Source organism: Phacochoerus africanus, chromosome 11 (genome assembly GCF_016906955.1).
Source record: "Phacochoerus africanus isolate WHEZ1 chromosome 11, ROS_Pafr_v1, whole genome shotgun sequence".
In the NCBI taxonomy this organism is placed as follows: domain Eukaryota; kingdom Metazoa; phylum Chordata; class Mammalia; order Artiodactyla; family Suidae; genus Phacochoerus; species Phacochoerus africanus.
In genome coordinates, this window is record NC_062554.1 from 41,813,469 (window position 1) to 41,826,261 (window position 12,793).

General features: G+C 47.1%; 1 protein-coding gene across 1 annotated transcript in view; it reads left to right on the forward strand.

The window, feature by feature from the left end:
• The first annotated feature begins 12,121 nt into the window (after positions 1-12,121).
• The window catches only part of LOC125111802 (NXPE family member 2-like), a 31,167-nt gene continuing 30,495 nt past the window's right edge, over positions 12,122-12,793 (forward strand). The window contains exon 1 of the mRNA XM_047753903.1: positions 12,122-12,254. Within this exon, the coding sequence (XP_047609859.1) occupies positions 12,229-12,254 (26 nt within the window). The 5' untranslated portion in view covers positions 12,122-12,228. The remainder of the gene's footprint in view (positions 12,255-12,793) is intronic.

Genomic DNA, 12,793 nt, shown 5'->3' on the forward strand with positions numbered 1-12,793 from the left:
GTCACATGATCTGTTGCAATTACTCAACTTTGCTGTTCTAGAAAAAAAAACTGTCCTAGACAATATGTAAGCAGATGGACATGGCTGTTGTCCAAGAAAAACTCTATTTACAAAAACAGGACACAGATCAGATTTGGTCCATGGCCATGGTTTCTACTCCTCTCCTCTGAGGTTAGACTCAGGCCCAGACATGGGCTTATAAGCAAATTGATTTACTTTTTCAGTCTCCCTCTCTCCAACCACGTATTGGGGAATGATGCTTTCTAACTCTCTGAGTTTATAGGAATTAAATAAGATGCCTCACTAGCATCACGTGATCAATGGCACACAGTACTGAGGCGATTCATGTTTTTTTGTTTTTTGTTTTTTGTTTTTAAAGGCGTTCTAATAAAATCTTCTTTCTCCAGGCTGAGTTCTGGATGAGTTGAAGAATTAGAAAAGAGTAAGCAAAGGGAGAACCATCCTCTTACCCCCCAAATGCACTGTTATGTATAAGAAAGCCGTCATTGGAGAAGGTGGCTTATATCTGTAGGCAAGTGGCCTTTCTAATCCTGAGTTCCAGAGTCAGAGAAGCTTACCATTCCTGTCCAGGCAGCTCTGGACCAGGTCAGCCTTTTGGAACAGAAAGAAGTTGAGGAGACTGGGTACCTTCTTCTGAAAAATCCTTAATACCGGGAAGGTTAATTTTTTATCTAGAGCTAATGTTCATGCCCTTCTCCCACTAGTCCCAGACTGGATGTTTACATGCTCGAGGTCAGTGTCTGGAACCTCTCCCACAAGGGAACAGCCAACAGACTCACACTTTGTCATAGTTTCCTGAGGGTGTGGCAGGGGTTGCTTAGTTCAGACTTCTTGTGAATGTATTCCAACCAGAGGCCAGAATGGATTTAACCTCCAGGAGCCTATGGGTATTACTGAAAACAAAACAACAACAACCCCCCCCCCCCAAAAGAAAACCTGCTAAGGGATTAAGATCCCTTGGCATCTTTTCTTTTAAATTTATTAAGTTTATTTTCTTAAAAATTTATGCCAATGTTGCTTTTTCCCTGGGGGTTGTTGAAATTTAAATTGACGCAATTGTCTAATGTTATTTACCAATCAAATGGCTTTAATTCCTGAACACTGAGTAAAGTTAACACCCTAAGAAAGTGTCATGTTTAGTCCCCAGTACCCTTCTTCTCTCTAAACGTGGCCTCATACTTCCCCTACCACCAGGCAAAATAATTTTGAGAAAGTCAAGACAAAGTCAAGACTGTTATTTCAACCAAAAATCACCTCTCCATTACATTTATTTCCTCTGAAAACAATCTCAAGGATGTGGACCAGACCCTGAACCTACCATGCCCATTTCCTGTGGGATGCAGGCCTGCACAACTCAAGGACCTAGTGCTCTAGCCTCAGCTCAACTGCCAATGCTGTGACCTCAGCCAGTTTTGGGGCCTCTCTCCAGGTCTCAGGCTCTTTGTTACACGAGGGTTGGGAGTATCTGTCTTGACTAACTCAGCAACTCTTATGAACACAAAGCAAGTTAATTAGATATTTTAGGGGTACAAAGCATTTATTATGCTATTATTTCTGTGGCTGTGATAATCGTGCTGTGGCTCAGAACACACATTTATCGTCAAGGATTTAGGGAGCCACGTGTTTTCACATAGTGCACCACAAGAGAAAAGGCTTTTAGGGTTTAGTTTTAGAATGCTGGAGCCACTATTATAATTGTCACAATACTGGAGTACAAGGCAGTAGAGAAAAATATGCCTTATAAGAGGTGGGGAAGGATTGGTAGGATGTATGTATCTTTTCTTTTTTCTTTTCCATTAGGATTTATCTCAGGATATTGAATATAGTTCCCTGTGTTATACAGTAGGACCTGTTCATCCATTCTATAGTTTGCATCTGCTGACCCCGAACTCCCATTTCTTCTCTCCCCCACCCCTACCCTAGCAACCACAAGTCTGTCCTCTATGTCTGAGTCTATTTCCGTTTTGTAGAGAGGCTCATTTGGGCCATAATTAATTAATTGGCTGTGCCAGTGGCATGCAGAAGTTCTAGGGCCAGGGATCGAACCTGTACCAGAGCAGCTGAGACATAGCAGTGACAATGCCAGATCCTTAACCTGCTGCACCACCAGGGAACTCCCTGTGTCATATTTTAGATTCCACATATAAGTGATAGCATATGGTATTCTCTTTTCTTTCCATACATACCTTCAGAAATTATCAACTGAATCTCTGTGCCAATCTTCTACATGCTGTGATCACAGCCCCAATATCCATACAGTTATATGGTATGTGCCTGGCAAGTTGGTACAGATGCAAACAAATGGGACATGTACATACATACATCACATGCATGAAATACATACATGTATCTCTATTTGGGTATCTCTATCTCTATAGAGATCTTGCTGCAGAGCAAAGCAAATAGAGTATGGCTGGTATAATATCATGGTAACAGGCCACCTGGTAGATGGCTACACTGTGACCACTTACTGTCAGTGAAAATGACCCCCATGTCCTCAGGGTTTGCTCTTTTGAATTCTCTCCTACCCTGGTACAAATGAACATTGCAATTGGATGTAGACCTATGGCTTTTCCCCTTGTGACCTGAGATTTAATTTAATTCATCACTGTTGGGATGCTTAATGGGTGCAATTATTCAGAGCAAGGGAAAGAAGGCACTCCAAATATTAAGAGGAACCAGCCAAGTCAGTCAAATCTCAGTCTTTCAGGAACCATGGACAAGGGCTTCTGTTTTCCTTCTTTCCAGTCTTCCAGATACTTCTCCTGCTATGGTAAAAGTGACTAATCTCATAGGACAGAGAAACCAGCATAGAAGCAAGGGCAGTCTACTACGTATATAAATACATAAGGCCTCAGGGAGTTCCTGCAATGGTGCAGCAGGTTAAGGATCCAGCGTTGTCTCTGGGGTGGTATGGGTGGCTGTGGAGCCATGGGTTCCAACCCCAGCCAGGTGCAGTGGGTTAAGGCTCTGGTGTTGCTGCAACTGTGGCATAGGTCATGGCTGTGGCTTGGATTCTTTCCCTAGCCCAGGAACTTCCATATGCAAAAGGTGACTCCAGGTTGATATCAGATATGTCTGTTCTCTAAAATGAACTTCCTCTTGGCTTCTTTCTCTGGCTCTGTGGAGCGAGCAGAGGCAGGGCATCATGAAATAAGTGTTTTAACTAAGGAACAACCCTCCCCTTCCCTCCCCCCCCCCCCCCCGCCCCCGGCTAAAAAGGCAGCTGCAAGCCTTTTCAGCTATGCTTGCCTCATACCACCCGTCTTGTAATAATGTAGCATCCATGTACCCTACGTCCAAGCCAGCAGCCCTAATCCTGTTCCCAGCATTGCTTATCAGTTCCACTTCTGTAAACTTGCTTGCTCAGTTTCTTAGGGAAGAACACTGTCTGCTTGGGGAAGGGGGGGCGGGGGGGTTCAGGATGCTTACATAGGAAAATCAAGACCTTGTAATGTATAAAATTTGCTGAGAAAAAAGACCTGCTGCTCACACTCTGGAGGTGACTCCTCTGAGCCCACACCAGTGCCGAATAAACCTTGCTTTTCCATATTTCTGAGTGCCGTCTGTCTCCTTCTGCTGCCACGTTTTTTGCGGTTTCTGCAATATTTTGGTGCATTGGCCAAGAAGCCGACAACTGAGCTGGCCTCTTGTGCCACCGATGTTGGGGAGCTGAGGGAGGCCATGGTTGTTGGCCCGGTGACAGGTGGATAGTGCGCACCAGCTATTTTGCTGGATCCACACCCCTACTCAGGCCAAGCTGGCCTTAGCTCACAACCACGTCCCGAATGGACTCAGAAGGAGTGGAAACAGGTTCCAGGACAGGACATCGGACTGGTGAGTGCCCCGGGGACATCTGCCTGAGTCAGGACCCACCATACAGTGGAAGGAGAGACTGATCACCTCTCAGTGAGCAAAGGGTCACTCAGGATTTGTTAACCTTGCGATCGGGAGGCTTGTCAATTCTGGTGTGTGTGTGTGTGTGTAAGTGTGTAACTGGAGAGAATGAGAGCCCATGCTCCACCATCTTTGGACAGAGCCAGAATGGGTCTGAACCTGCAGTTCCTTGGTGACCCTCACATGGCTTATGGTGGCCCTCTTCAGAGGGGTCCTGATGTTGGGTCCCACCTATGCTAAGAGGCACCAGAAAATATCTCCTCCAGGAAGCGGTCAGGTGGACAAAGCAACTGTTACCTGAGGCCTTGTCCTCGCTGTTTGTCTTGCACCACCCTCACAGGGTGGGACTTCACACAATGGGTAAATCGGCTTCCAAGCCCACTGTCTTTGAGTGTACGGTTAAGAAATTTAAGAAAGAAAGGATTTTCTAGAGATTATGGTGTTAAACTGAGTCCTGGAAAGCTGTATACCCTCTGTACCCTAGAGTGACCCTCCTTTGGTGTTGGATGGCCTCTGGAAGGGACCTTAGATGTGTTCATGGTTGGAGCAATATATAATGTTATAACAGGAGACCCTGGACACCCAGACCCATTTCCACATATTGATCAATGGTTGGAAATTGCCTATTTGAGGCCCCCATGGGTTCGGTTCTGCACCACAGGCCAGGGACAGTGTAGGGTGCTAGTGGCCCAGTCCAAGAAGAAAACCTTGCTTTGAGAAAAGGTGCCACCTATTTTTCAAGGGGAAACTGAGGATTCCCCCTCTATGCCACCTCCCTATGTGCTGCCAGCCTCGCCTCTGGGAGCCAAAGGTCCCCAGATGCCAGATGGCACACCACCTTCTGTTTTTCCTCCTCCTCCTGCTCCTGAAGTTCCTGAGGCAATATCACCCGTGCAGCCAGATTCTCCAGAACCAATGAGCAGGCATCTCCAGTCAGCCCAGGGAGCAGCCACTCCAGCATTGCAAATGCCCTTACAGGAGTCATGGGGACCACAGCAAGTCACCCCTAATGGGACCATACAAGAGGGGGGATGGTTTTTTTATTACCAGCCATTTTCCACTGCCGATCTCCTTAAATGGAAACACCATACTCCGACATATTCTGAAAAGCCTCAGGCACTGATTGATCTCTTAGAATTCACTTTCCAGACACACTGCCCCACCTGGCTAGACTGCCGGCAATTTTTTTACTGTTTGTCACTGAAGAGCACTGGTGAATTGTAACAGAAGGCCAGAAATGCCTTCAGACCCATGCAGGGGGTTGAGCAGACCTGGCAAACTGGGTAAGGGAAGCCGTCCCAGAAGAAAACCCCACTGGCATTAGGATACCAAAGAAGGGAAACATCATCTAGAGAGGTACTGGCAGGCCTTCCTGCAGGGGGCAAAAGCTGGGGCTAAAAGGCCTACTAATATAGCTAAGACCAGTGAGATACTACACGAGCCAAATGAAAGCCCAGCCAAATTCTATAAGACACTATGAGAGGCATTTTGAATCTACACCCCTTTTGATCCCGAGGCCCCTGAAACCCAATGGATGATAAATGCTGTCTTTGTGGGACAAGCCCAATCAGATATCCATAAAAAGCTATAGAAATTAGAAGGATTTGCAGGAAAGAATGCTATGGAACTGTTGGAAATAGCCAACAAGGTTTTTATTAACCGAGACCAGGTGGCCCGTCACGAAGCAGAAAAGAGAATGAAACAAAAAGTGACACTTCTGGCGGCCGCCCTGTCAAAACCAGTGCCGCCAGTGGGACCACCCCATAGGGGACAAGTTCTAAGGCCAGGGAAAAGGAGTCCCCTGGAACATGATCAATGTGCTTACTGCAAAGAAAAAGGACACTGGAAAAATCAATGTCCCAACCATCCTGAGAAAAGAACCAAGGCCCCACCTAGCTGGTACCCATCTGAGCCATTCATCACCGACCTGATCAGCCTAGCCAAGTCCAACTAGGGGGGACCAGGTTCTCTCCAACTGGGCCCCTGAGAGCCTATGGTCAGAATTCAAGTAGGGGGACACCCCATAGACTTTATGGTAGACACAGGTGCCAAACTGTCAGTGGTCATGTAACCTGTAGCTCCCCTTTCGGGGAAAGAAACCACCACCACTGGGGCCACAGGCCCTTCTGTGGTCCCCGGTGATGCCGATTAGGAGGCTATGAAGTAATACTTGAATTTATTTACCTGCCTGACTGCCCCATCCCCTTGATGGGAAGAGAGCTGCTGGCTAAAATGGGGGCACAAATTTCCTTTTCCACTGATGGATTGACCCAACTCAAATGAGCAGAATCCCCCTCTCCTTTAATCATGGCTCTCGCTGTAAGGGAATTGGACTGGCACCTGTACTCTTCCCCTTCAGAAATGGGGACCATTCCCCCAGAACTAGAGACAAAATACCCATTGGTTTGGGCTGAAGGAAACCCACCAGGACTGGCAAAATGCCACGCTTTCTATCTTGACTGATCTAAAACCCGGAGCTCAACTGGTAAAGCTACGGCAATACTCAATTCCCAGAGAAGCTCCACTGGGAATCTAGGTTCACCTGGATAGGCTGCTCCAGCACAGACTGCTAATAAAATGTCAGTCCCCCTGGAACACCCCTTTACTGCCCTGTAAGAAAACTGGGAACACCAGACTACCGCCCAGTTCAGGACTTGAAAGCCATACATGAAGCAACAGTCACGTCACACCCATGCGTCCCTAACTCCTATACCCTGCTAGGGCTGATCCCCTCCCTCCTGAGTGGTTTATTTGCCTGGACTTAAAAGATGCCTTTTTCTGCTTCTGGGTGGTGCCTGCCAGTCAGCCCTTGTTTGCCTTTGAATGGGAAAATCCACATACAGGGACAAAGGAACAGCTTACCTGGATTCAAAAACTCCCACAAGGATTCAAAAACTCTCCCAGTCTTTTTAGCGGTGCCCTAGCCACTGGCCTGGCTGAATTTCCTGGACAAAAACTGGGCTGTGTTTTGCTACAGTATATTGATGACCCCTTACTAGCTGGCACCATGTAGGCTCAGTGCCTAGAGAGAACAAGAGCTCTCCTTTACCCTACTAATGGAGGCAGGTATCAGGTATATATATGGCACAAATCTGTAAGAAGCAAGTATCTGGGCTTTAACATCATGCAGGGCCAACGAATGCTAGGAAGTGAAAGGAAGCAGGCAGTTTGTGCCATTCCTGTCCCTACCACCCACGGGAAGGTTGGTGAGTTCCTAGGGGCAGCAGGATTCTGCTGGATATGGATCCCTGCATTTTTAGACTTGGCCAGGCCTCTGTATGAGGTTCTAAAAGGGGAAGAAAAGGCTCCCCTTGCATGGGGACCAAGCCAGGAGGCAGCACTTCAGGCAATTAAGACCAAACACACTGAGGCTCCAGCCTTGGGACTTCCTTATATAAACAGAGAATTCAACCTTTTTGTTCGTGAGAAAAAGGGGATGGCTTTGGGAGTCCTAACCCAAGAATTCAGGCCTTGGCAAAGGCTGGTGGCATATCTGTCTAAACAAATTGACTCAGTTGCGGCTGGATGGCCTCCCTGCCTCCAAGGGCTGGCAGCTACCACCTTGTTAGTGAGAGAGTCTGACAAGTTGACTCTGGGACAAAACCTCAACGTTCAAGTCCCACATTCAGCTGTAACCCTAATGGATACTAGGGGCCACCACTGGCTCATGCTCACACGAATGCCTCAGTATCAAGGGTTACTATGTGAAAACCCATGGGTCAAACTAGAGGTTGTACGAACTCTGAACCCAGCCACTTTTCTGCCAGATGAAGTGGGGCCCCCAAGACCATAACTGCTTAGAGGTACTACATGAGGTGTTTTCCAGCAGGCCTGACCTGATGGATAAGCCACTCCAAAATCCTGACCTGGTTTTATATACTGATGGTAGCAGCTTTATGGAGGATGGAAAAACAATGGCAGGATATGCTGTGGTATCTGACTTAGAAGTGATAGAAGCAGAGGTGCTTCCTCAAGGCTGGTCAGCACAGAGAGCAGAATTATGGGCCTTAATCAGAGCACTGGAACTCAGCCAAGACCAGCGAGTTAATATCTATACCAACTCATGGTATGCCTTTGCAATTTTACATGTCCATGGAGCCTTGTATAAAGAAAGAGAACTCCTCACTGCTGATGGAAAAGGGATTAAAAACCAGGCTGAAATCTTAAAGCTCCTGGAGGCAGTATGGGAGACTAAAGAAGTTGCAGTCATCCACTGTAAAGGCCACCCAAAGGGAGACGACCCAGTGACAAAAGGAAATCATAGTGCTGATGCAGCTGCCAGACAGGCAGCCTGGGGACAACAGCCAGACAAACCCAAGCTCTTGCTGGCCCCAGAAGTGCCAGCTGTCCCTGGATATTCTCAAGAGGAAGAAAAAATGGATGAGGGAGGAAGGAGGAACCAAAACTAAGATGGGATGGTGGGTCCCATGGGACCACCAGGTTTATGTCCCAGAAGAGCTAGCCTACAAACTAGTCCACCAACAAGATAAGCTCACCCACATGGGCAAAACTGCCTCAGAGACCTTACTGGGCTGGTACTATCTCATTGCATGTCTTCCCGCACTCAGCTCCTCTGTCTCCCAAAGATGCATAACCTGGTTGCAGAATAATGCTTGCCAGGGGCCCAGCAGACCAGCTAGGACACAACACTGTGGACTGCCCCCACTTGAGGATCTGGAAGTGGACTTTACTGAAGTCTCCCCAAGCAAGGTGTACAAATACTTACTAGTTTTTATCTGTACTTTTTCAGGATGGGAAGAAGCCTTGCCTACCCTAACTGAAAAGGCAAGAGAAGTAGCCAGGGCACTTCTGAGAGACATTATTCCCAGATATGGAATGCCTCTGACCATCGGGTCAGAGAACAGACTGGCACTTATGGCCAAGACAGTACAACAGGTGGCAAAAGCCTTACAGATCCAATGGAAATTACATTCTGCTTATCGCTTTCAAAGTTCAGGGAAAGTAGAACGCATGAACTGGACCCTTAAACAGACACTGGCAAAGTTATGTCAGGAAACTGGCTTGCCCTGGGTAGACATGTTGCCGGTGGCCCTCCTAAAAGTGAGGTGCTCGCCCTGAGCGGGAATAGGGTTCTTGCCATTTGAAATCTTATATGGGAGGCCACCTCCGCTGTTCAATTTAAGAGGAAACACTAGGAAGTTGGGCAACTTGGAATTACGTAAACAATTACAAGGACTGGGGCTCACTCTCTCTCAGATGCATGGATGGGTCACAGATAGAATACCTGTGTCCTTAAGCATAACAGTTTACCCCTACAAGCTGGGGGACCAGGTGCGGATAAAGGACTGGAAAAAGGAGCCTTTGAGGCTGGCATGGAAAGGCCCCTATACTCGAATTCTAACCACCCCCACTGCTCTCAAAGTAATAGGAATAGATGCTTGGATCCATCATTCCAGAGTTGAACCCGCTGGCCCAGCTGATGACCGTGGAGAGTGGGAGACCGCCCTCGATCCAGAGAGATCTCTTCGCCTGACAATACAGAGGAGGAGACGACGATCTCAAAGCCCTGCTCTGACCACACCGGAAGCTGGTCAGTCAACGCACAGCTGAAGCTTGAGGAATCGGCTGCCCGGTAAAATAAACTGCCTTATCTTCCACATGAGACTTTCTTACTGTTATATACTGTTATCTTATATCCAACATGTATGTTTGCTGCCTGTTGCTGTTAACCTGGTCCCCCTTGGCTCTGCCAGGACCCATTTCCTTATGTGACCCATGCATTCAAGTGACCCAATCAGATCAAGGGGTTACATGGACTTTGCTTTCCTCCACTCATTTCTCCTGTCCCGGGAGAAATTCAAGGAAGTTGTACTCCCAACAGGCCCACTTATTCTATCTGTCAGCAGGGGGACCAATATACTTGCTTTGATCCTTAATACTCACCAACTGAGGAATGGTTAGGGGTCTGGCGCTCTCATAAATCAGGGCAACTAAGTAATTGGACCCAAATTACCAACCCTGAGTTGCCAGTATCAATACTTTTTGATGCCTGTGAAGCTATGAATGTGTCATAGACCTCTACTAGACCATGTGGAAGCCCATCATGGGAAAGAGAATATAGGCTCCAGCATAAATATATGTGCTGGGGGACCCCCTGGAGCGGTTGCCAGGAATGCACTTACTGGAGCGGCATAGCCTGGGCAACCTGGGATAAGGGAGACAGAACAGCTGTCCTTCAAAAGGGTACAGCCCCTCCAGACTGTCAGACTAAAACTTGTAACCCAGTTTAATTTCACTAGTTTCAATTCCAGTGAGCCCAAATGGAAGGAGGGTTTCAAAATAAGCATTCACATTAAGGGAAGAGGCCTTGACCCTGGAGCTCTGCTACATTTCCAGAGAATCACGCTTGTACTCCAAGCTGCCTCTCACAGGGTCTTTCATTCCTTTTATGAAGAGATAAAAAACACCCCACCATTCCGGCCACAACTAAGAAAACTTGTTCTTAGCCCTGGCAGAAACTATTGCACAAACTCTCAAGATCTCCTCTTGCCATGTATGTGGGGGAACGAACACAGGAGACCTTTGGCCTCGGCAAGCCAGGGAACTGAACCTGTTAGAGCCTCATAATGAGACTGTATACCCCCAACTCACCAATGGGGTATGGCTCCTCAGAACTGCTGTTATAGGGAGAAACCATCTTGTGAGGTGGGGAGAACGGTTCAATGTTTCAGTCGGAAGCCTAACATGTTTAGGCCGAAGGTTTTATAATCTGACTGCCCAAAAGACTCAGTGGTGGTCATCTCCAGCCTCTCAGAGCCCAAGCCTAATCCCCTAACTTTTCCCACCTCTGACAGGCATGGGAGGATATGAGTGCTAACATCCAATGGTGGGCACCAGAGGGATTATATTGGATTTGTGGAAAAATGGCCTATTCCATACTCCCCCCATTTGGGCCGGGGCATGTGTACTGGGAACAACCAGACCATCCTTCTTTCTGCTCCCATTGTCACTAGGGGAGCAACTGGGAGTTCCTATATATAGGGCACAGGGCGCCCAGAGAGACTGAAGGGCTCTCCAGGTTGGAGACTGGAAAGATGATGAATGGCCCCCAGAATGGATTCAATATTATGGGCCTGCCACCTGGGCAGAGGATGGCTCTTGGGGATATCGCACCCCAATCTCTATGCTGAACCACATCATCAGACTACAGGTGGTTTTGGAACTTGTAACAAGTGACACTGCAATGGCCTTGACTATATTGAACCAACAGCAAACTAAAATGCGCAATGTCATCTACCAAAATCGCTGGGCCTTGGATTATTTACTTGCTTCTGAAGGAGGGGTTGGTGGGAAATTTAACTTGAGTAATTGTTGTCTACAAATAGATGATACTGGAAAGGTGGTAGAAGAAATCGCTGACCGCATGACTAAACTTGCCCACGTGCCTGTACAAACTTGGAAGGGATGGGATGCAGACAGTCTCTTTGGTAAGTGGTTCTCTTGGTTGGGAGGAATTAAGACAATGGTTGGAAAGATCATGGTCATACTCATGGGGTGCCTACTTATTCCCTGCCTTATACCTCTCCTGATAAATATTATAAAAGGTTTTACAAGAACCACGGTTGAAAGAAAAACAGCCTCGCACCTGCTACTTATCAGAGGTTACCAACGGGTAATGACTGATGATGATCTCTGAAGGGTGCAGATGCACCCTGAACATCAAGAGGGGGGAATGAAATAAGAGTTTTAACTAAGGAACAACCCCCCCCCCCCCCGCCCGCTGCCGGCTGAAAAGATAGCTGCACGTCTTTTCAGCTATGCTCCCCTCATACCACCTGTCTTGTAATAATGTAGCATCTATGTACCCTATGTCCAAGCCAGCAGCCCTGCTAATCCTGTTCCCAGCATTGCTTATCAGTTCCACTTCTGTAAACTTGCTTGCTCAGTTTCTTAGGGAGGAACACTGTCTGCTTGGGGAAAGGGGGGCAGGGGGGTCTGGGATGCTTACCTGGGAAAATCAAGACATTGTAATGTATAAAATTGCTGAGAACAAAGACCTGCTGCTCACACTCTGGAGGTGATTCCTTTGAGCCTGCACTGGTGCTGAATAAACCTTGCTTTTCCACATCTCCGAGTGCCCTTTGTCCCTTTCCACTGCCAGTTTTTGCAGTTTCCACAACCACCACAGGGGAGGGCTATGATTCACCTGGCACATTCTGGCCACAAATGACAGTTCATCTTTTGAACAGTGAAGCTTATAGGGAAACTCCAACCCAGAAAGAAATGCAAAGACTGCTTTAACCAAAGCAACTCCAGACGGCTGTAATTCCTGGGATCGTATATGAAAACATGATGGAGCAGATATTCATCCATAGGTGGGTACCATCCAGCTCTTATTTGCAGGCGTACTGGCAGAGGCGGGAAGGAGAACCACAGATCAGTCAGTGCTTTTCAAATGGTGCACTGCAACTTTTTAGGGGCTAAAAAAATTGTCTTATTTGGACATGAAAAATACTTTAAAAAGTGGACTAGAGTAGCATAGAGTAAAACAGAGTAACTACAAAATAGTTGTTTTGTAGAGTATATTCGCTGCATGTAGTAAGGGTAATTATTGTTTTCTGAAACTTGTTTGTGTATGTGTGTGTGTGCGTGCCCTGAAATGAGATTGGATATGATTTTCACTGTGGATCCTGGGCAAAAGAAGTTTGAGAAACACTGCCATAATTTAGTTCTTTGCCACATGCATTTGGGATTCTGGGATTCTAAAATGAAAATTCTGGCCACTCAACAATGACCTTCTCTAAAGAATACACCCTTGCCCTTTATGGCAAGGTTTCTCAACTGCTTTAGAAAGACCCTAGGTGGAAATAAGCTGCCTAAAAAAACAAATGGGAGATTTAGAAGGCAGGCCCTG